We start from the raw sequence: 25,133 nt of genomic DNA on the forward strand, positions 1-25,133 counted from the left end.
GTAGTGGTGCTGTTCTAAGCCGCAGCTAAGGCTGCTGCTTAGAACAGCACGTGTTTATTTTCCTGATATACACGTGTTTATTTTCGTGATATACACACACATATATATACACACATGTGTGTGTATGTGTAATACTTTCAATATATGTAAGTACATTCAAAGTAAGTACTTATGTATGTAACTTATGTTGACTTAAATACGTACCTTTAATTCTAACATAAGGTAGACAAACTGCATATAATATAATATTTATTACATAGAGAAATCACATTAACGGATATATCAAAGAACAAAGCCACAGGAGCCTTGATAATGGTTCGAACCTATGCGCTGAGTGTTCCCAGATGCGCTCTAGTCACAACCCGTCTTTTTAAAAATATCGTCACTTTTCGCTGGTATGCGCGCTATGGCCAAAAGTGGACGTAATTTGAAATTAAATCGACCCACAAAAGTGACGTACTGTCCCGTTTTCTGTTTGAGTCGTCCGGCATACTCAGAAAGGTTAGGAGAGGAAACTTTCAATTAACATTTTTCATGGCGTTTTAAAACTTTATGAGAATTTCCTGTCCACTTAACCTACCAGAGGACCCTTAACTTACAGTTGTTGAACGAAAAATCCCAAATTTATTTTCATTTTTTTTCATTTTCAAATTACGTCCACTTTCGGCAATACGGGCAAACGGCCAAAAGCGACGTTATTTTTAAGAGGACAGGTTGCTAGTCAACTGTACCACCACATGGAAAGAGAATTGCAACCTGAACTGTTGCTGCACCCACGAGGGTACCGAGGCTTCCACTGAAGTCTAACCGGAGTTTCACATGATTCCCCCATGCAATTGCACTCTGTCAGCCAGTAGAACTACCTCTGACGCTCCTACTTCGATACACAATTCACTGTGTATTGAAGTGGGAGCGTCAGAGGTAGTAGTACTTCTGGTTGACAGAGCCCAATTGCATTGGGGGAATTGTGTGAAATCCCGGTTAGGCTTCATCAGCGCATAGGTTCAAACCCTCATCAAGGCTCCTGTGGACTTGTTCTGTAATATTTATTCCTAACTTTCCAGTTATAATTGGATTGCTGCTTGTCCTATCTGACGGAGTTGTAGTTGGCTGGCGCGGGGTTACTGCGCTGGTGGAGGTCCCTGGCCAGCTGCTTGTCGGGTGCAGGAACGGGGTTACTGCGCTGGTGGAGGTCCCTGGCCAGCTGCTTGTCGGGTGCAGGAACGGGGTTACTGCGCTGGTGGAGGTCCCTGGCCAGCTGCTTGTCGGGTGCAGGAACGGGGTTACTGCGCTGGTGGAGGTCCCTGGCCACCTGCTTGTCGGGTGCAGGAACGGGGTTACTGCTCTGGTGGAGGTCCCTGGCCACCTGCTTGTCGGGTGCTGGAGTGAGGTTACTGTGCAGGTTGGGGTTGTAACCAGTGCCCAACGCCTCGATGAGATGGACGCCTCGTGTTCCAAACTTGTTCGCAAATTCTCGCTGATTCCTGTGGATATACAACAATTAATTAACGAATAAATATTAGAGTATAAATGAAAACCTAGTTTATTTGGTGAGCACAAGATATATGTTGAGTATAATGATAAAAACAATAAAGCAAAACTAAAATATTTAAATAAATTGTAAAATAACTCAGGATATTGTCAAATTTTGTATAAAATTTATATTGTTTAATAAAACTGAGAGGAACAGTTAGTGCCTTGAAAAAAAATATGGCTTGGAATATGTCACGTATGTACTTATTGATAAGCAAAATAGTGACTATAAGCAATAAGTCATATATGTGCTGTCTTGTGCGAGAGCGAGTTGCATTATGAGAAGGTGTGATATGTTTTTGGAAGGTCTTTTCTATTTTCTGGCACTGGAATGTTTATCGGCTCTAGACTATTCGGTGACGTTTGGTAATATTCATGGTCAAGGAGCACACTTGCACTCTGGCAGTCACTGAGTGCGGCCATGGGCTCTGATCGCACTACCCAGCCTACAAACCTTTCACGAAACGATAGTTTGGAGGCCTGCAGCTGATTGTTTATGCTCATTGACACAGACTGTAATGGTGTGCGAAGTTGATCAACCTTCTCTCTAATTGCCCAGTTTGCTACTACAAGCTGGCGAAGAAGAGAGGATTCGACTGGTCGCAAACTGTCAAGTTTTGTATGACGTATTGTAAAGGTCTATATCCCAGGGGAGGGACAACTTGTAGATACGATACGTGCCTGACTAGAAGGACAAAACCTTCTCAAACTGTACCACTATGGAGTCCGGGGTCACTACCTACAAAACTAACAGTCTTACCTCAGTGACAGGCAGCAGTGTGTTTCTGTGAACGATGCTACTCCTCCCATAATGCCAAGTAAAATAAGTGTGCCTTACGTAGTATATTGTTCCACTCTTCTTTCACATTTTTATCAATGATCGACCAAATGCTGCTCAACAACTTAAACCAATTCTATTTGCTGATGACACAACTTTCATTTCTTTATGATACCCATTTACTCTGATTTATTTAAACAATGAATGGCAGTAAATTTCTGGGTGACTACTGTTACGGTATCGTCACCATCGTCGGAGTGTAGAGTGACAAATTCAGCGCCATCTATGGGTCTGCACTCCAACTCCCCTGGTATTGGACGCTATATGAACAACACCATCTGTTGGTGGTGGCGTGGCAGCAATGTATGGCTCTGGTTTCCTGTCGTAGTCAGAAAGAGAGGTCGATGTGGATGACCTCTGGTGGGTGGCGTGTTACGATCTGCGCCATCTAGGTTGTGCTACGAGCATAATGTCAACTCCACGGTGAACAAGTGTTACCTCATGGTTTCCCCAGTCTCCTGTCCATCTAATTAATGACGTTTTATGTCCACAAAAGTGACATGCGGGGGCGGTTGTACTGAGGAAAGTAGTTAACCTTGGGCAGTCCATGAACCCTTAGCTTGGTCCTGCAAGAAGACTAAGTAGTCGCCGTCGATCTAAGCAGTGTGTTAGCTGTTGGTATATGCAGTGTTGGTGACGATCGGCGTACCCGGGATTGGCTATTAAGGGTTACAGTGATGTTCCTAGCATGAAGTGCTGCTAGCAAGCTGCTAGAGGCTTCTGCCAGGGGTTAGCTACCTCTGTATGAGTTTGTTTGAGACCCCTGCCAGTGTGTTGTTGAAGCCCTCTGCCAGTGAGTAGCTGGAGAGCGAAGGTGGGGTGTAGGCACATCGTGATACTGTGTAGGTGGACTGGCCCATGTAGAAGGTGAACTCGCCAGTGTTGTCCAGTACAAGTAGATAGGGTGCTGTGTTTGTAACAATACAATGTTACAATGTATTGTTACAAACAATGTACAATGTTGTAACAATGTTTGTTGATGGACACTGCTGAAGTATTTGTGTCCTGCGTGAAAGAGACACAATTGTGTGTGTGTGTGTGTGTATATATATATATATATATATATATTGTGACGGTAACGCGTTGGTGTTCGGCTGTTTAAGGCTAGGGGTATGGCCTCGTCACATAGTTATAAAAAAAAATAGAAAAACTGGAACTTCGTCTGTGGTAAGGTAAGGAGAAGACACACAAAACACAAGTAAAACTTTAACAATGAAATTTTAATGACGTTAAATAAATCAAAACATGAAAATAATGCACAAACAAATTCTTATAATAAAATCAATGAATCAAAATAATAAGAATTCTTAAATGACAAAATGAAAAGTTACGTTAAGGCAAAATAACAAGAAGTGCAATACAACAGTAAGTGGGAGGTGCTGGAATATTGGCTTAAAGCCACCACCTCTCTCAGTACACTCTAGAGTCTAGCTGGGAGGTGTGCTGGCTACGAAAGCACGGAACATTCTGAAGACTGATGTTGGGGCGACCCCAGACATCGGGTAGTATTGGGGGGCGAGTGCAGGTGCAGCCAGACCGGCGACCAATCAGCGGAGCCGTAGCGATCAACGGGTAGTTTGGTGATTTGGGTCCGAACAGGTGGCGGGCTGCATACGTTTCTGCTCACCCTTGCAAGCCTTGCTGGTGTTGTTGTCGTTGTTGGACATTTCTTCCATAGTCTTTTTATATAATTGTGAAGACGTAATTTTGGAGGGAAGAGCAGGCTCAATCTCTTGAAGGAGATTATCGTCACAACTCTCCCCCGAAGCCTGCGGTTCTGGAAGAAGTACGTCGTTATGTGGTGGAGTATTAGATGGAGTTGCTTCTACTTCATAAACTCTGGAGAGATCATGGGCTAAGATGTTGTCAGACTCTTGGTATAGCGTGTCTCCAGGTTGAATTTCTGCAGTTAGCAAGCCCATAGTAGAAGACGTTGAGATGAGAAGTGGGCGTGCTGCAGGAGGTGTAGGGTGGTGTGGTCCGTATTGATGGTGGACCGAGCACTTTTCAGGTGTGGAGTGAAGTGCTGAAGCTTCAGGATGAGGAAGAGTAGCTCCTTGCCAATTGTTCCGTCGTTCCTTGTAGCAGTAGTCGCTGACAGGTGTATTCTTCTCGCCTCGTTGCTGCATCACGACACCACCATCGTCGGTACCATTGGCGTCGACATGGAGGATGTAGGGCTTATCTGACGAGGTGAGAGTGGAATTAGAAGAGGGCATAGGAGCACGAGTATTATCCTGAAAGCATTTGGGAAGATCATTAAGGATTTTGGAATTAGAAAGCGCCGACTCCTTGTCAGTGCTTTCGGGAGAAGAAGCCGGGATGGTCTCACTGTGGATGTAGGGTTCTGTGAAGGTAGAACAATTAATCAAGACAGTGGGAGGAGTACCATTATATTGCTTCAGGAGGTTGACGTGGCACAGCTGGGTCTTCCGCCGCCTATCTGGAGTCTCTATCACATAATTATTATTATTCCTGCACTCTTTGACGCAGTAGGGTCCTGAAAATCTGTTCTGTAAAGGTGAACCTGGGATAGGGAAATAAGCAAGGACGAAGTCTCCCGGCTTGAATTTTCTTACTTTGCTGGTCTGGTCGTAATGAGTCTTCATTCTCACCTGGGCTTTCAATAGATTATCATGGGCAAAGCGGTGGACTCTCTCTCTAGAATGTGCTGAAGGTTTTGAAGAAATTGGGGCACATTCTGATGCTCACTGAAGGTGGCATCTCTGAGAGAGTCTTTGAAAGCCTTAAGGGGAGTACGGCACTTACGGCCGTAGAGCATCTCATAAGGAGATACTCCTAGGGACTCATTGGGGAGACTTCTGAAAATACACATTATTAGGTCAATCTGCTTATCCCAATCCTTTGAGGTTTCACTACAAAACTTTTTCAAGAGTGCTTTGATGGTCTGATGACTACGTTCAAGAGAACCCTGTGAAGCAGGATGATAGGGGCTGGACAATACCTGTTTGATGTTGAACTCCTCCAGTGTTCTTTTGAAGAGATCACTGGTGAAGTTGGTGCCACAGTCACTTTGAATCTCCCTGGGAAATCCGTATTGAGTGAAGATCTTCAGTAGATGTTTGATAACCGTAGCAGCCGTGATGTTCTTCACTGGAACTGCTATGGGAAATCTGGTGGTAGGACACAGGATGGTTAGGATGTAGGCGTTACCTGAACTGGTCCGAGGTAAAGGACCAACACAGTCTATTATGAGTCTGTGGAAAGGTTCCGCAGGCACCTGTATGGGAATCAGTGGTGCTCTGGGAATGGAGACGTTCGGTTTGCCTGCCATCTGACATGTATGACACTGTTTTACGTACTGTTTGACGTTATTTACCATACCTGGCCAGTAGTAGTCTTGACGAATCCCATGGTAAGTCTTGTTGAAGCCGTAGTAGGAGAATGATCCGTGGGCCAGGTGTAGAATAGTGGGCCGCAGGCTGGTGGGAATCACAAGTTGTTCGGTGTTGGCCCAATCGTCCTCCTCCTTCAGTTTACTGGGTCTATATCGGCGGTAGAGCAAGTCGTTCTCTAGGAAGAACCCAGGAATACTGTCGGGTTGAGTCTCAGCCTGGAAAAACAATGGTGTTAAAGTAAGATCTTCCCTCTGCAACTTACGGAACTCCAACTTGGTCAGATGCGGGGGTAGTTTCTGAGGGTCTTGAGGGACAGCGGTAGCAGTAGAGTCAGCTGGCTGTGGACGTGCGGCTTGTGCACGGGTGGTCACGAGAACCGGAGGAGAAACTTCACTCTCTTGAACCTCTGCTGGAACATACTCAAGAATAGGGTTACTTGGCACAGAGTTACACACCTGGGGTTTGTCCATGACGATCAGGTTGGTTGGTTGCAGGTCTTCTGCCAAGTCGTTGCCTAGGAGAAGTTGCACTCCAGGCATGGGAAAAGGCTTTTCCCTGACGGCGACTTGGACTTCCCCGTTCACGTAGGGACAATCCAGGTGGACTCTGGCGAGAGGGTATGGAGTAGTAGCAGTGAGGTCAGTGATGAAGACCGTTTCCCCGGTGTAGACTATGTTGGGCACAGCCGACTTCAAGATGATCGATTGTAGAGCCGCTGTGTCCCTCAAGATCTTCAATTTGAAACGTCCCTCCGGATTTGAACCGTTGGCAGAGACAGTTCCAGTATACAGGTGGTTACTGAAAAGAGAAAGATCATTAACATCAACACCAACATTCATCACAGGCTTACCGGACTTAGGAGGAGTTGGTTTGGGTCGTTGTTGGTCAGTGGTTCCCTTGTATTGAGACTTACCACACTTGTCTATGGTATGTCCATAGAGTCTACAATACTTGCAGTACAGTTGTGAACCAGCTTGATCGGGGCTCACCTTCTCGTAACTGTACCACGACTTCTTACTGGAGGATGGTTCAGGTGTCAGCCGGTGGATGAGGCTGTAAGTGTCAGCCGACTTAGCACACTTCAGGTAGTCGGTTTCTTCTTTATCTGCTAAGTAGAGGCGGACAGGAGGCGGCACACGTCTCAAGAATTCTTCAACAAGCATCAGGTTCACGAGTTCTGTAAAAGTAGAGACATGTGCTGCTTCCAGCCATTTCATGAAATACCTCCGTTTCGTGTTAGCAAACTCGAGGAAGGTAGTGGTACTTGCCTTCAGGTGGTCACGGAATTTCCTTCTATAACTTTCGGTGGAAAGTAGGTAGGCGTCTAACACTGCTTGTTTCAGAGTGTAGTAGTCATTCTCAGACGCCAAAGTACTGAGTGTGACTGCAGCTCTACCTGTAAGATGGACTCTGAGAAGTGTTGCCCATTGGTCGACAGGCCAACTGAGTTGATTAGCAAGGGTTTCAAAGGTGGTAAAGAACACATCAACTTCTGCTTCTACAAAGGATGGCATTAACTTACTTGCATGTGATATATTAAAACTGACGGGAAGATTTGCAGTAGCTTGCTGGCGTTGAGTGAAGTGTGAAGTTTCCAGGGCGATTTCACGTTGACGACACTCTAGAGCCAGAGTTGCTTGTTGCTTGTCATGTTCGCGTTGCATCTCCAACTCGCGTCGTTTGGTTTCAAGCTGTACTCGTTCCCGCTCCTGGAGTGTTTCAAGCTGTACTCGTTCCCGCTCCTGGAGTAGTGCAACCTCACGTTCCTGGAGGGCGAGTCCACGTTCGTGTTCTTCTCTTCTCAAAGCAGCTTCACGTTCTCTGAGGGTGATTTCTCGTTCTTGTTCTTCTCTTCGTATGGCAGCAGCTCGTTCTTGTTGTTCGAGGGCTTCCCTTTGCTGCTCACGTTCAATCTTGGCCAGCTCTAGTTTAAGTTTCATCGTTGCCAAGTCAGTTTTATCTGCAATATAGTAAGTTTCATGAGTTTCAGAGTCTATCTTACCTTGCTCTAAATAGTAATCCAGCAACAGGTTGTGTAGGTCATTTTTGTTGGCTTGGTAGGGAACTTCTAGTTGATACTCATGTGCAAGAGTTTGTAGTTCAGTCCTCTTGGCACGACTTAAAGTCCCTATTTCACCTGCTGGATTTGCACGGAAAGTTTGGAGACGAAACATGGTGAAATTAGCAAATAAAGGTACACGAATGTTCAATAATGAAATGTCAGAAACAGGACAACGTGGCAACTGGCACCTATCCTGTGTGATCTTTAACAATTAACGTTAAGTGAAAGATATTAAATGATTAAATTAAATCAAGGGCGCAGGAAATCTTGTACCCGGTACTCATGTAAGAGAATAAGGGCAAGAAAATCCTACTAACAAATGAAACAAAGTTTCGAAAACAAATGAAACAGTTAAATGCTTCAAAAGTAAAATTGGTAGTCCAAGGATGTAGGCATACCTTGCCAAGTCTCTATAGGACATAAAGCAAGTTTTTCCCACTGAATTTAATATGATACTTACAGAATTAGCGAACTTTTGTGCTCTGAAAAAATAAGCTAATTCCCTACCGTTGTATGTATCATCATCTCTGACTGACGTGTAGGGGTGCGAGGTGTCAACTGGTGACGAGAACCGCTGCTGAGGTCCCAATTCAGCAACTAAAGTTCGAGCTAGAGGAACTATGGCCCTCTTTGTCCTCCTACAGTCAGATTGCAGAAGATTGGGTACTCTTGACCCGGGGCAGACCACAGTACCAGGGTACCAATATGATGATCTGTCAGAATGAGAAATATTCAAGGGACATAGATGGTAAATACGAGTAATAACATGGAGGGAGAGATGACCAATTAAGAGTATGACTGAGGCCTACAGTCACCACGTAATCCAAAGTTGTCTCACCTTCACTATATGTTACTCTCGTAATGCACAATACACCGCACCTTATAAAAAATGAAATTGAATGAAAAATAGTAAAGCTACGTTAACAGAGTTAAATACGCTTACCATAAATTACCACTTGGCACCAGTACCTGAGTGAGGCTCCTAGGACAGGCCCCCATAAAACTTGTGACGGTAACGCGTTGGTGTTCGGCTGTTTAAGGCTAGGGGTATGGCCTCGTCACATAGTTATAAAAAAAAATAGAAAAACTGGAACTTCGTCTGTGGTAAGGTAAGGAGAAGACACACAAAACACAAGTAAAACTTTAACAATGAAATTTTAATGACGTTAAATAAATCAAAACATGAAAATAATGCACAAACAAATTCTTATAATAAAATCAATGAATCAAAATAATAAGAATTCTTAAATGACAAAATGAAAAGTTACGTTAAGGCAAAATAACAAGAAGTGCAATACAACAGTAAGTGGGAGGTGCTGGAATATTGGCTTAAAGCCACCACCTCTCTCAGTACACTCTAGAGTCTAGCTGGGAGGTGTGCTGGCTACGAAAGCACGGAACATTCTGAAGACTGATGTTGGGGCGACCCCAGACATCGGGTAGTATTGGGGGGCGAGTGCAGGTGCAGCCAGACCGGCGACCAATCAGCGGAGCCGTAGCGATCAACGGGTAGTTTGGTGATTTGGGTCCGAACAGGTGGCGGGCTGCATACGTTTCTGCTCACCCTTGCAAGCCTTGCTGGTGTTGTTGTCGTTGTTGGACATTTCTTCCATAGTCTTTTTATATAATTGTGAAGACGTAATTTTGGAGGGAAGAGCAGGCTCAATCTCTTGAAGGAGATTATCGTCACAATATATATATATATATATATATATATATATATATATATATATATATATATATATATATGCGAACAAGCCTGAATGGTCCCCAGGACAATATGCAACTGAAAACTCACACCCCAGAAGTGACTCGAACCCATACTCCCAGAAGCAACATACCAGTTGCGTTGCTTCTGGGAGTATGGGTTCGAGTCACTTCTGGGGTGTGAGTTTTCAGTTTATATATATATATATATATATATATATATATATATATATATATATATATATATATATATATATATATATATATATTGGTGACGGTGAATATATTGGTGAAGGGAACCGTGTATTATTTATTCCCCTTTAATTCTGTATTGCAATATACCGCCAGTTCTTGAAAGCATACTACCGACTTGGGGTCGGATACTATAAAAGAGGTTATAACATCAAGAACCCGGTTACTGGCCCATAGTGGCCGTAACAACTACCAACACACTCAACCTTAATATTGAAAAACGTATTACACATTGTTTTGGAAATAAGTTCACCAATCAAATTAAACGAATAATTAACAATACCCATATTAAGAACAGATGTTACGTGAGACGTCCATTTCCCGGCCTCGCCCACCTAGTGAGTCATGCTTTTACCTGTAAATATGTATGACGGCCCCCAGGTTCACTTTAACAATATTATTCGGACGCAGGAAGCCAGTATTATGAATATATTAAATTTTTCATTTCCTGCAGTGAAAAAAGCAAACCTAGCCGTTCGGCCAAAATGGCGGCCGCCAGTAGCTTCTTCATACAATTTGTGCCAAGATTTCTTGGTAAGAGCGATGACGCTGTGTTCTCGAGATGAAGGAAAGCAAGATGATTGGCAACATGCGAGCAAGACTGACTAATGAGGTGGCCGTGAAACGCTGGCGGCGCCTGAGTGGTGAGGGGCAGGTGCCCTGAGCGCCACTACACCTTGAACCTTCAGACGGGGAGGGCGCAACACGATCATCTCTGAAAAATTGATCATTTTGTGGCTACAAGTTGTCTGGGAGCGAGAAGACGACATTGTACCATACAACTGGCCAGCTGACACGCCCTGGGGAACATGTAGACAACGTATGCTGTAAGTTGCAAGAAGTGCAACTCGAGGACCGTTAGTGAATCTGGGAATTCTCCTGTCAACTTAAAGGGATGGGTTGAGGCACCAAGGGACGGTCACCTTGCAGCCTCGTGATCCTCCTGGTGACTGCACGATATAGTGGCGTAGTCCAGGTCACCGCGAGGGAGCAAGGAGAAAAGGTGAGCACTCAAGATATAAACTGCTGTCCTGCCACCGAGGAGACTCGGCTGGTCAGAGCAGACAGTGATGAAACGCGGCATTTTTGTTTTTGTCTACCACAGACGTGGCCACACATTTACAATGCTAACCAGCATATAATACATTTTCTTCTGTCCTCCATGGACAGGGTCAGAGATATGTTAAACATATAATTCAGTGATTTATTGAACAATCAACCAAAGATGGTGATTGTAGTGTCTTTAAAATGCCACTCTAACCTACATACATAAATACACACACGTCACCAAACTAGTTCCAAAACTGAGAGATATGAGTTACGAGGAAAGGTAACGGGAACTAAACCTCACATCCCTGGAAGACAGAAGAGTAAGGGGCGACATAATCACCACCTACAAAATTCTCAGAGGAATTGAAAGGGTGGACAAAGACAAACTATTTAGCACGGGTGGAAACGAGGACACAGGTGGAAACTTAGTACGCAAATGGGTCACAGAGACATTATAAATCATTTGTTCAGTGTCAGGGTAGTTAATAAATGGAATGCATTAGGCAGTGATGTGGTGGAGGGAGACTGCATACAAAGTTTCAAATATTGATATGACAGAGCCCATTAGGCTCAGGACTCTGTACACCAGTTGAGAGCCGGGACCAAAGAGCCGAAGCTGAACCCCCTCAAGCCACAGCGAGGTGAGTACACAAATTTGCTTCTGTCCTTCATAAACAGTGTTCGAGATATTTTGTGCATAATGTCATTAATGTGCGTTTACGAAGGTGAAATGTAATTCTGACCGGCTTACACATATCCTGTATACACATACAGTCATACATATGAGTGGTAGTTTATTGTGCACCCCATACTCATCCTGTGAGTGGTAGTTTATTGTGCACCCCATACTCATCCTGTGAGTGGTAGTTTATTGTGCACCCCATACTCATCCTGTGAGTGGTAGTTTATTGTGCACCCCATACTCATCCTGTGAGTGGTAGTTTATTGTGCACCCCATACTCATCCTGTAAGTGGTAGTTTATTGTGCACCCCATACTCATCCTGTGAGTGGTAGTTTATTGCGCACCCCATACTCATCCTGTAAGTGGTAGTTTATTGTGCACCCCATACTCATCCTGTGAATGGTAGAAAATTGTGCACCATATACTCATCCTGTGAGTGGTAGTTTATTGTACACCCCATACTCATTCTGTGAGTAGTAGTTTATTGTGCACCCCATACTCATTCCGTGAACGGTTGTTTTTTGTGCACCCCATACTCATCCTGTTAGCGGCGCAAAGAGGACTACAAAGGGCACAAAAGGTTATTATCGGATTCCTAGAAATGTTATATTTCCATATATTAGATCTGCAAATTTGCATCAATAAGTAACAACACGGCATTTCATACTCGTTACCTGTATTTAATACAGATGAATATATGTGTTTAGGAACTACATTGGAGCACAAGCCAGCGAACACCCTGAATGCAGTGTGCATTTTCCCTCTATCGCCACGCTGAGGCGCTGGAAAAGGAAGCAGGAAGCTCTAGGGTCTCTTGTTGTTTCAATTAGCCTAGAACCCAGTTCCTTAAGGAAACTGGTGGCACTCTCACCCCAGGCGCCGAGTGTCTCAGAAGGAATGGCGGCAGATGAGGGTTTCATCTGCCAGTATATTGCAGATGACCCCTGGTGCCTCTGGCGTCATCAGAGCCATTGCGGCTTATCTTGAGATCTTGAGGTTATCTTGAGATGATTTCGGGGTTTAGCGTCCTCGCAGCCCGGTCCTCGACCAGGTCTCTTTTTTTTTTTTTGTTACACATTCCCAGGAAGCAGCCCGTAGCTGTGTAACTCCCAGGTACATATTTTCTGCTAGGTGAACAAGGGCATCAGGATGAAAGAAACTCTGCCCATTTGTTTCCGCCTCCACCAGGGAATGAACCCGGAACCATACGACTACGAATACCGAGCGCTGTCCACTCAACCGTCAGGCCCCCTCATGGCGGCCAGAGTCCTTGCTTCCTACTCTCCAGTCCCTTCCTCACTTCCTTATTGGCTTACCACCTGTCTTCTTCCAACGCTTGTAGTGGTCATGGAGCTTGGCTTCTGGCTTCCCGTTCCTGTCAAGGCTACAAGAAGGTGGTCTTGGGTGAGGTGTTGGAGCACTTTATAGCATCATCTCCTATACACATTACACACAGAAATCACAAGAGCGTGATGCATCAAATGAACAAATCCACAACCCTTGTGGATTTGTTCATTTGATTTGTTCATACTCATTCATTTGATGCATCACGCTATTGTGATTTCTATGTGTAACGAAGTAAGGGCGAACGGCCTAGTGACATAGGTCGAGTGCATGGGGGAGTTGTGTAAAACCCTGGTTTGTGTCTCGGAGAGGCTGCAGGATCCAAGTAAGTTAGGTACAACTTCTGGTTTCAGCTCTTTTACCATGTCGTAGGTCAGTCGATTAAAGCAGCGTCTGAGATGATCATGGACGTAGGTTCGAATCCTCGTCACGGCCCTTGTGGATGTCTTCATCATCTCCTCTGCTTGTCCATCTTCTCGTCACAAGACCATCATATTGCCTCCATCAGTTGGAAGATGCTAATCCACAATAGAACCATTGAAGAGCAGGGGTGCAATAGGCACAATCAGAGAACACTGTATAAACATCAGAGGTCCACGGTTGTTCAACATCCTCCCAGCGAGCACAAGCAATACTGCCGGAACAACCGTGGACATCTTCAAGAGAAAACTAGATAGATGTGACGATGTGTATTGAATTTTGTAATTGGATCATCAAGATTGTAACTTGCTTAACTAAATGAATTATAGGGGTTCAGTCCCTGAGCCCATTATGTGCCTCTGTAATCCTTTCTACTACCGCCCACAAGATGGATATGGGTTGCATAATAAATGAACAAAACTTAGTTTTCTTCAAGGAGTACCGGACTGTGGTGGATATGTGGGCCTGCGGGCCGCTCCAAGCAACAGCCTTTTGGACCAAGCTCTCACAAGACAAGCTTGGCCTCGGGCCGGGCTTGAGGGAGTAGAAGAACTCCCAGAACCCCATCAACCAGGTAATCCAGACGACGTTTTTCAGAAGCTCCAACGTGACTCACGCCTGCTGGCCGGGCAACACTTTCAAGCTTTCCAAGACTAACTTGGTCTTGATATTTCTTCACTGCAAAATACAGGTTGAAAATTTTAATTCTTATGAATGTATAAGGTAAAGCTACTGATCCTCCCCCGATGCATGCCCACAACAGTTACCTAGCTCTCGTTAGGTGAACATCGGCATTAGGCGAAAGGAAACGTGGCCACCCATTGCCTGTCCCTCTCGGGAATCGAACCCAGAATCCACGATTGATAGACGAAAACGAAACCAGCTGAACTAACAGACCCATAAATCTATGAGGAAGAATTACCACTGCGCCGCAATCCTCGTGGCACAGCGGTATCTCACTTGCCCCGAGCTTCGCAAGCGCTTTGGTCAGGGCTCGCATCCTGGCGGGGAAGATTGACTAGGCGTCAATTCTTAAATATAGCATGTATTACCCTAGAAGTAAATGAGTACCTGCTTGTTCAACGAATTGGCAGGTTGTATTCCAAAGAAAATTAAGATTAAGGACCTGCCCGAAACGCTATGCGTGCTAGTAGCTTTAAGAACATTATTGTAAGAACTTTCGTATATTTACAAAAAAAATAAGATACCAAAATTTCCAGAAGCGTTAGGTTTCAAATTTATACCACAGAACCGCCACACATTTCCACAAATTTCTGCATAACGGCCATTCAAGAAATTGTTAGTTAAACCTAAACAGGTTTTTGTTAAAGTTACTGACACATAGCCCAAATACTGGCACGTTTTCTGTATTACAGTGTGCTCTGCTGCGTCGAAGGGGATAACTTTTATTTTTGAAATCCGTTGTTTGCCGTTTTATTATTATTAATTTTACCTGAGGGCCACTAACACTAGTGGGCACGACGGGGCCAAGAGGCCGGCGACTTGTCGAAGATCCCCTTCTAATAAAATATATATATATATATATATATATATATATATATATATATATATATATATATATATATATATATATATATATATATATATATATATATATATATATATATGTCGTACCTAACAGCCAGAACGCACTTCTCAGCCTACTATTCAAGGCCCGATTTGCCTAATAAGCCAAGTTTTCATGAATTAATGTTTTTTCGCCTACCTAACCTACCTAACCTAACCTAACCTAGCTTTTTTTGGCTACCTAACCTAACCTTACCTATAAATATAGGTTAGGTTAGGTTAGGTAGGGTTGGTTAGGTTCGGTCATATATCTACGTTAATTTTAACTCCAATAAAAAAAAAATGACCTCATACATAGTGAAAAGGGTTGCTTTATCATTTCATAAGAAAAAAATTATTGTAAATATATTAATTCAGAAAAACTTGGCTTATTAGGCAAATCGGGCCTTGAATAGTAGGCTGAGAAGTGAGTTCTGGCTACTAGGTACGACATATATATATATATATATATATATATATATATATATATATATATATATATATATATATATATATATATATATATATATGTCGTACCTAGTAGCCAGAACTCACTTTTCAGCCTACAATGCAAGGCCCGATTTGCCTAATAAGCCAAGTTTTCATGAATTAATATATTTTCTCTAATTTTTTTCTTATGAAATGATAAAGCAACCCATTTCATTATGTAAGAGGTCAATTTTTTTTTATTGGAGTTAAAATTAACGTAGATATATGACCGAACCTAACCAACCCTACCTAACCTAACCTAACCTATCTTTATAGGTTAGGTTCGGTTAGGTAGCCGAAAAAGTTAGGTTAGGTTAGGTTAGGTAGGTTAGGTAGTCGAAAAGCAATTAATTCATGAAAACTTGGCTTATTAGGCAAATCGGGCCTTGCATAGTAGGCTCAGAAGTGAGTTCTGGCTACTAGGTACGACATATATATATATATATATATATATATGAAAATGAAAACTCACACCCCAGAAGTGACTCGAACCCATACTCCCAGAAGCAACGCAACTGGTAACTACAGGGCGCCTTAATCCGCTTGACCATCACGGCCGTCAAAAGGAAGTGATAGCCGAGGCTATTTGAGCCACTTCCCCGACGGCAACTCGGATGGTAATCTTGGGCATAGCATTTCACCAAATCACCTCATTCTTTGGGGCACACGTGAGGAACACAAATGCGAACAAGCCTGGTCAAATGATGGTCAAGCGGATTAAGGCGCCCTGTAGTTACCAGTTGCGTTGCTTCTGGGAGTATGGGTTCGAGTCACTTCTGGGGTGTGAGTTTTCATTCGCATATAGTCCTGGGGACCATTCAGGCTTGTTCGCATTTGTGTTCCTCACGTGTGCCCCAAAGAATGAGGTGATTTGGTGAAATGCTATGCCCAAGATTACCATCCGAGTTGCCGTCGGGGAAGTGGCTCAAATAGCCTCGGCTATCACTTCCTTTTGACGGCCGTGATGGTCAAGCGGATTAAGGCGCCCTGTAGTTACCAGTTGCGTTGCTTCTGGGAGTATGGGTTCGAGTCACTTCTGGGGTGTGAGTTTTCATTCGCATATAGTCCTGGGGACCATTCAGGCTTGTTCGCATTTGTGTTCCTCACGTGTGCCCCAAAGAATGAGGTGATTTGGTGAAATGCTATGCCCAAGATTACCATCCGAGTTGCCGTCGGGGAAGTGGCTCAAATAGCCTCGGCTATCACTTCCTTTTGACGGCCGTGATGGTCAAGCGGATTAAGGCGCCCTGTAGTTACCAGTTGCGTTGCTTCTGGGAGTATGGGTTCGAGTCACTTCTGGGGTGTGAGTTTTCATTCGCATATAGTCCTGGGGACCATTCAGGCTTGTTCGCATATATATATATATATATATATATATATATATATATATATATATATATATATATATATATATATATATATATATATATATATATATATATATATATAAAAGTTTGTGAGGGTACCACCTCTGGTGCCAATGTGGGGACCCATAGCCTCGGAGAAGAAAATAAAAAGTATTCAGAGGAGACCTTGTGGTTTCTCACTGAACACTAATATTATCTTCTCCTACCACCCCCATTCTTTTGTATGTACACATATATATTTACTTTATTTGAACTTTGTTACAAAAAAGGAGTTACATATGGGTTACAAAGATGGTTATCATAGGTTGTCGAGTTACTCCAGCTCCTCAGATGGCGGGCAGGAACCCTGGATGCAGTGCGCATTTCCCCTCTGTATCGCCACACTGAGGCGCTAGAAAAGAAAGCTTGCAGCTCTTGGGTCCCTTGTTGTTTCAATGAGCCTAGAACCCAGTTCCTTCAAAAAACTAGTAGCACTTTTACCCCAGGCGCCGAGTGTCTCAGAAGCAATGGGGACAAAATTGTAGTGGTGATCCAGTTCTCTATACTTACGGGATTTGGCTGCTTCCCTGTGGGTGGCAGCGCCACCTGGTTGTGCAACACTGAGGTTAATGTAGGTGTTAGCCAGGGTTGATACGCACGTGTAGTCCCATACCAACTGCTTGCCATTCTTCCAGGGGTTCACTGTGATACCATCCGGGCGACCAATAAGAGCATCAGAGTTACGAGGCGTTAGGTAACGGGGCTCTCTTTCAGCTGGGCATCCAGCTGTGGTGAGGCTCCTCTTGATGATGTCGTTAACTTCACTGTGCCTCGAGTGCCATCCCCCTGTGCTTTGGCAGAGTAGGCCATGGTGGCCGTACCTGTCAGCCACCACCTCGCCGCAAATACACCTATATCTGGTGTGGATTGGGGCAGCAAGGCGGAGGGCCACAGCAATTCGGAGGGCGTGTGGTGTTAGACGCGTGCCAGTTGCCGACATTGGGGCTGCTAACAGGAAATCCCCTGCATGTGGTGCTGCTACTGCTGTGAGGCGAGCAATGTCGTGTTGTGTTGTTGCAGCACCCAGGCACTCTGCAGCAACTTGGTCTACAATGGGGCCATCCCAGCTGGATTGCTTGTGGGCTTTTGGGGATGGTGGTTGAGGTGATTGGCCTGCACGAGAGGCCCACTCTGTGGCACAGCGTGTAAAATTGGGATCATGTACACCTGCCAGCTGATGTAAGTGGGCTGGTAAAATTTCCTTCACAAGGTCGTCGGATGCTGATAAGGAGGACAGGAAGGCTGGAACAGCGATTTGCGTTGCTGTTCGAACTCCGAGGCCCCCAAGTCTTACGGGAAGAGAGGCTTGTTTCCACTGTAGGTCATCGAGAGAGAGGTTAAGGGCTTTTTCTAGCATTGATTTCAGTAACCGGTCATACTCACTTAGTTTTTGGCTACTGTAAGATGGTGAACACCTCAGAAAGTAGGTTAACCTGGGGAGGGACAGACATCTGGTGATGAGGTAGAGTGCATCATGAGCATCAATATCCTCAATCCTCCCATCCATCCTCTTAAGGTCGGCGATTTTCTTATCAAGGACCTCATCGATGGCTTTCAACCCCAGGGGAGCTCCTAGGAGTGTGCTGTCTTCAGGTTTAGTTTTATGGATATTTGGCAGAAGACCCTCTATTCTCTCTACGATGCCCTGGTTGGAACATATTATTTCACATTTAGAAGGGTTCAGGGTGAGGCCTAAAACTGCACCTTGCTCCTGGATTTTTCTGATGTCCTCTAGGATTGAGTCTTGGGAACCAGCTAGGGTACCATCATCCAAGAACCAGATGTTAAGCTCGCTGGACAGGACCTCTGTGACTTCTTTGATGACTAAGCAGAAAAGGAGAGGAGCAAGGGGGTCACCCTGTTGGACGCCTTCTCGCGAGTCAATTTCATGTTCGCCAAAAAGTAGCTTAAGATCCATACTGTAGCATGAATGTACAAAAGGTGGAAGGTGGAATGTACAATATTGCGGAAGGAGGGAAGGGAAATGACTATGAACCGCACGGAGTACAGCATCCCTCCGCACCAAATTGAAGGCATTTTTTAAATCTAGCTTGATAAGGGCCTTTTCGTCTGTGATGTTGGCGATGAAGGCTCGAGCTGCATGGGCTGCCGCCTCACACCCTTGTGGAATGCCAAACCCGAGTTGTTTTGGCTTCAGCATGTTGGCCGCTGCATCACTAACTGTTCTTGCAGCTGCCTTTGCGACGAGGCAGACGAGACGACGTATTCGACCTCGAAACACAAAAGAAGGTCACCACCAAAGACACCTTACAAGCAGAACTTATTGCGGAAGGAGGAAAGAATCGAGGCAATTACAGAAGCACCATACTGTCCCCCAAGCTCAAAGCGGCAGCTAAGAGCCTTCGTGAGAACAAGGAGATAGTCGTCAGGAGAGGTGACAAGTCGCCAATATACGTCATTCTTAAAAAAGACGAATATCTGGCGAAAATGAACCTCATTCTCTCTGACCAAACTAAATTCCAAAGGGTAACGAAGGACACTACAGCTGAATTGAAAGCAAAGGTCAAGAAATTGATTGAAACTGTGAACGCCAAGAAATCCGGACTCCACCTGCCAAAGATTATTGGGGAATATAAGCCTGGATACACGTATGGAAATGTCAAGACACATTAGCCTGGAAACCCACTTCGGCCAATCATGAGCCAGATACCCACATCCACGTACAGACTGGCGAAGCGACTCAACGGCTTGCTGACTCCTTATGTCCCTTGCACCTTCAGCCTGAAGTCTCCAAAGGAATTTGTTGACTTACTGCGGAACACGGGCCACAGAGATAAGAGCCTCGTTGGACATAGAATCACTGTTTACCAACGTACCTGTGGATGAAACAATCGGGATGATAGCAGACAGAGTGTACTGTGATCCGGCCTGTACTCCTCTTGACATACCAGAAAACATTCTAAGGAAACTACTCCAAGCTTGTACTAAAGAGGCACCCTTCTTGAGCCCGGATGGGCACATGTATAAGTAGATGGGGTAGCCATGGGTTCTCCCCTAGGTGTCCTGTTTGCGAACTTCTACATGGGTACCATGGAGCAGAGAGTCTTAGTTGACATGGACTTGAGATCCGCCATATACTGCAGGTAAGTTGACGATATTTTTATACAGGTACCTGATGTCAGATGTCTGCAGGAGCTGAAGGAGGCATTTGAGCGAAATTCTGTGTTGAGTCTCACGTACGAAATAGAGACCAATGGGAAGCTGCCGTTTCTGGATGTAACAGTCACTAAAAGGAGCGGAGGCTTCCACACTGCCATCTAAACCAAGGAAACAAACATAGGAATGTGCTTAAAGGCCAATAGTGACTGCCCAGACAGGTACAAGAGGAGTGTCGTTAACGCTTATGTCGACCGTGCTCTCAGCCACAGCTCAGGATGGAAGCAAGTCGATGAAGAACTCTGTAGGGTAAGGCAAGTCCTAGCCAACAACTGCTTCTCTAACGGTTTCGTTGAAGACATCATAAAAAGAAAGGTGAAACGCCATGCAACCTCTGAAGAGACAACTAACACAACACCTGTACCCCCTATTAGACTATTTTGCAGGAACTTCTTTTCCACAGCTCATAAAACGGAGGAAAGGGTCCTAAAAGATATTGTTAATAGAAACGTTATCCCTACAGACAAAAATCAGAAGATACAACTGACGATTTACTATAAAACCAATAAAACGGCCAACCTACTCATGAGAAACTCACCAGACACAAAGCAGAACGCTTTAAAAGAGACCAATGTCGTCTATGCCTTCAAATGCCCTCTTGGGGACTGTAAGCCTCAAACAATTCAGTATATAGGCAAGACAACAACATCTCTTTCCAGGCGATTAACGATGCATAAGCAACAGGGCTCCATTAAGGAACATATAATCTCTTCCCACAACCAGACCATCACCAGAGAAGTCTTAACAAAAAACACGGAAACCATCGATAGATAGAACGATAGCAGGCGGCTTGATATCTGTTAGGCACTACACATTAAGAAGTCGACACCAGCAATCAACAGCCAATTAATGCACAACTATATTCTACCCACTTCAAGACTCCGCACCAATATAGAAGCATCAAGAAATATGGGCCAATAGGCCCTTTGCAGTTACTTCCATTCTTCCCTTTAACTTACAAAATATTATACCCATTGTTTCGTGTTCTGTCTTGTGTTGAAAGTTTGTTTTCACCTCATCCAAAAACTGTTGTAGCATATCACCTCACCCAAATGCAGGTATAAAATCGAAGCTGTTTAAACTCTGTTTAGTTATAGTTGTGTGTGTGTAAACTAAAGTCTTTGAAAATGTAATAAGTTATCACGAAACGCGTTCAAGTGTCGCGTCAGACTAGAAATAAAAATGAACTTTGTGGAATTGAGTTTTCAGTTACCATCAACAGTGCAAAGAAAAATAAGAAATATTGAGAAAATTCGTGTTAGAATTATTAATCTTACTTTTTCGGTCATATTTAATAATATATATATATATATATATATATATATATATATATATATATATATATATATATATATATATATATATATATATAATATTTATCGGACTCCACCTGCCAAAAGTTGTTGGGAAATACAAACCTGGGTATGCCTATGGAAATGTCAAGACCCACAAGCCTGGAAACCCACTTCGGTCAATCATCAGCCAGATACCCACACCCACATACAGACTGGCTAAGCGACTCAACGGGTTGCTGGCTCCCTATGTACCTTGTGCTCTCAGCCTGAAGCCTGATCTCTGCAGTCAGCGCTTTTAAAGAGACGACATATTGTGGCCTCATATGAGCTTTTGTCTTTATGTTTCTTTGAACCCATAATTGAGGAGCTCTGCCCGGTATTGTCTTTCCCTGTTTGGAGCCATCTGACGGGTAAAGTGAAATTTTATTAAAAACGGGCAAAATTAAGGAAAGTATTGTCGATATCCATATGAAACAATGAAGAGTTATAAAAAAATTTCAGCTCCTTCAACATGCAATACAGTTTGACAAAGAATGCACTCTGACAAAACCCGTCATATGTCACACTGCCATAGAAAATATACCTGCCACTAGTCATACAATTAGTTGTTGACTATTCTTGAACTCACCATAACTTCATAACCAGAGGGGGGCTAGGAAACAGAAAAAATAGCATACATCATGTACTATCTATTATCAATAATTACAATATTGTATGTTGTAATTAATTAATACACTACCACTTTTTATTTAATCCCACTAAAACGAACTGTACGAAGCATATCGGAAATTTCGAAGCGGAGACTAAACAGAACTCGCTGACATATGTAAGATATGTGCAATAATATGCTGGAAAACCTTATGATAAAGGCTTTAGTTGGGATCACGCTCAATTATCCAAAAGTTCAGTGATTTATCCCACTTTATTCAGATTATTTGCTTTGAAATTAGTAATAGCTTATTTTAAGGTGTACGATGAATTTCCCGTTCATTAATATAACTTGTAATTATCTATATAAGAACATTTTAAGAGGTTAAATTATGTATGTTCCCCAAAAGATATATCCCGCCAAGCACACGCCGAAACTACGACGTTGCTACAACGTTTGAACAGTTTTAACACCTAACAAGTTGTAACAACCAATATAGCAAGATGTAACAACGTTCTAATACGTCATTAAAACGTTAAAACAAGACGTAACAACTACGGGCTCACCATAGCCCGTGCTACTTGGAACTTTTTGTTCCAGGTAGCGAGTCTTTAACAACAACAACAACAAGACGTAACAGCTTTATTACAAGTTGTAACAAGCTGAAAATAGGGACAGTTACGTTGTGTGTTTGCAGGGTCAAAGTGTTGGTGCGGGCTCCGTGTAGTTCTGTCAGCTGTAACTGTCCTGTCATAAGTGGGGAACTTTTTATTATCTACATGGAATGGCGCGTGTGTGTACCTGTAGACGGCGCGAGGGTTGAGCTGGTAGCGCTGAGGAGTGATGAGGTAGACACTGCCCAACTGGCTCAGGGTGCTCTCCGCCCCCACCATCACCGCCACCTGTGCCAGGAAAATAGGGTGCACAGAGTTAATCCCACAAATCACAAAGTTAATCCCACAAGTCACAAAGTTAATCCCACAAATCACAAAGTTAATCCCACAAATCACAAAGTTATTCACACAAATCACAAAGTTAATCTCACAAATCACAAAGTTAATCACAGAAAACACAGAGTTAATCACAGAAATCACAAAGTTAATCCCACAAATCACAAAGTTAATCCCACAAATCACAAAGTTAATCCCACAAATCACAAAGTTAATCCCACAAATCACAAAGTTAATCCCACAAATCACAAAGTAATTCACACAAATCACAAAGTTAATCCCACAAATCACAAAGTTAATCCCGTAAATCACAAAATCACATTATCTAGAAAGGCGAAGAATTAGTGGTGACATGATAGAGGTGTACAAGTGAATGAATGGACATAACAAAGGGGATATGAAAAGGGGTATTAAAAGTATGAACACAAAGTAGAACACGAAAATGTGTATAAATTGAGTAAGTTTCGATTTAGGAAAGACCTGGGTAAATACCGGTTCAGAAACAGGGTTATTGATTTGTGGAAGCAATTACCACATAACATAACATAAGTAAGATCCCTTGATTTTTAAACATTGTTAGATTGTTTGCATAGCCTAGCCATATATATGAATGAGTTTGAGTGGATATAAATAGGAGCTGCCTCGTATGGGCCAATAGGCCTTCTGCAGTTACCTTCACTCTTATGTTCTTATGTTGAATAGAATATCACTCACAGAATGAGTATGGGGTGCACAATACACTATCACTCACAGAATGAGTATGGGGTGCACAATACACTATCCCTCACAAAATGAGTATGGGGTGCACAATACACTATCACTCACAGAATGAGTATGGGGTGCACAATACACTATCACTCACAGAATGAGTATGGGGTGCACAATACACTATCACTCACAGAATGAGTATGGGGTGCACAATACACTATCACTCACAGAATGAGTATGGGGTACACAATACACTATCACTCACAGAATGAGTATGGGGTGCACAATACACTATCACTCACAGAATGAGTATGGGGTGCACAATACACTATCACTCACAGAATGAGTATGGGGTGCACAATACACTATCACTCACAGAATGAGTATGGGGTGCACAATACACTATCACTCACAAAATGAGTATGGGGTGCACAATACACTATCACTCACAAAATGAGTATGGGGTGCACAATACACTATCACTCACAAAATGAGTATGGGGTGCACAATAGAATATCGTTCACATGATGTGAGTGGTCACAACACCAGCTAGCTTAAAATGTGTGGTGGAGAGTGCACACCGTCATTTTGTAACTTTTCTTTGAGTGCACGTCTAACAGCCTGGTTGATCAGTCCAGCAACCAGGAGGCCTGGTCGACGACCGGGCCGCGGGGACACTAAGCCCCGGAAGCACCTCAAGGTAGCCTCAAGGTAAGGTAGCACAGATCGAGTGCACCTGCCCAACAGACCACTGGAACATTATTTAACACAGTGCACAGTTACAAACCCATTAAGAGTTCAACTTAGATTCAATAGAGCAGAAGAAGTTGTTAAACACATATGGCAAAATCTTGCTGAAGCGACCACACGAGTCATAATTACTCATACTCCGCCCAAGTAAAACAGAAACAAGCAACACTTAGTGAGCCAGCCAGAGGCTTAGGGCTCGTGCAGGAATATCCCTGCAAAAAAAAGCTATGCTCGTTATTATATACCCTACGAGGTATACCTTGGGTGTACCTTGTAGGGTATATATATATGGGCAGCATATGTTATCAGCTGTCAGATAAAATCATGGCCGTCGTGGCATTTTTAGTAAGATAGAGAGCGCCTATGTAATGTATATTACAGAAGAAATTATAAAGATGCAAATATTCAGAAATAGAGTTTCGTGGTAGTGGAAAGGTTTGGGGCCATAGAAGACTAATGGCCCTCGCCACTTGTGTAAACAAATAGGCCTGGCTGTGACGTCGTGCGTGTACCACGCCATCCGAGCCAAGCCTGTGATTCGTGGAGGCACCATGGACCTACCACGCCATTGGTCGATTTAAGAGAACAGTGAAACACAGAGGGAAGCCACCTGGAAGCCGGAGGCCCAGACTGGACCCCTCATTATGAAGTTGTTGCCTGTCCTTGCTGAACGTGAAAGACTGTGCTATCGGCCAATAGCATAGATCTCCGTTAACGCGACGTTAAACATCTCCCCGTTAAAACACTTGGAGTTCCTCTACCGTAAATTACTGTCAGATTCCAATTTGCGTTATTTTATTGTGGAAGTTTAAATTGCGAGTCTTGTCCCCTAACTTCCCTTGCCACTTTGGGGGGTATAGGGTGTTTATGTAGCTTCAGGGCGCCAATCCCCCCA

The 25,133-nt window shown here is 43.7% G+C and overlaps 1 protein-coding gene across 1 annotated transcript in view; it reads right to left on the bottom strand.

Moving 5' to 3' along the window:
- Window positions 1–236: 236 nt before the first annotated feature.
- LOC123749608 (uncharacterized) overlaps window positions 237–25,133 on the bottom strand; it is a 102,574-nt gene continuing 77,677 nt past the window's right edge. Inside the window, exons 3-4 of the mRNA XM_069337030.1 lie at window positions 22,632–22,732; window positions 237–1,484 (exon numbers count right to left, since the gene is read on the bottom strand). Of these exons, the coding sequence (XP_069193131.1) occupies window positions 1,088–1,484; window positions 22,632–22,732 (498 nt within the window). The 3' untranslated portion in view covers window positions 237–1,087. The remainder of the gene's footprint in view (window positions 1,485–22,631; window positions 22,733–25,133) is intronic.

The sequence above is a fragment of the Procambarus clarkii genome, chromosome 4 (genome assembly GCF_040958095.1).
Source record: "Procambarus clarkii isolate CNS0578487 chromosome 4, FALCON_Pclarkii_2.0, whole genome shotgun sequence".
NCBI lineage: Eukaryota > Metazoa > Arthropoda > Malacostraca > Decapoda > Cambaridae > Procambarus > Procambarus clarkii.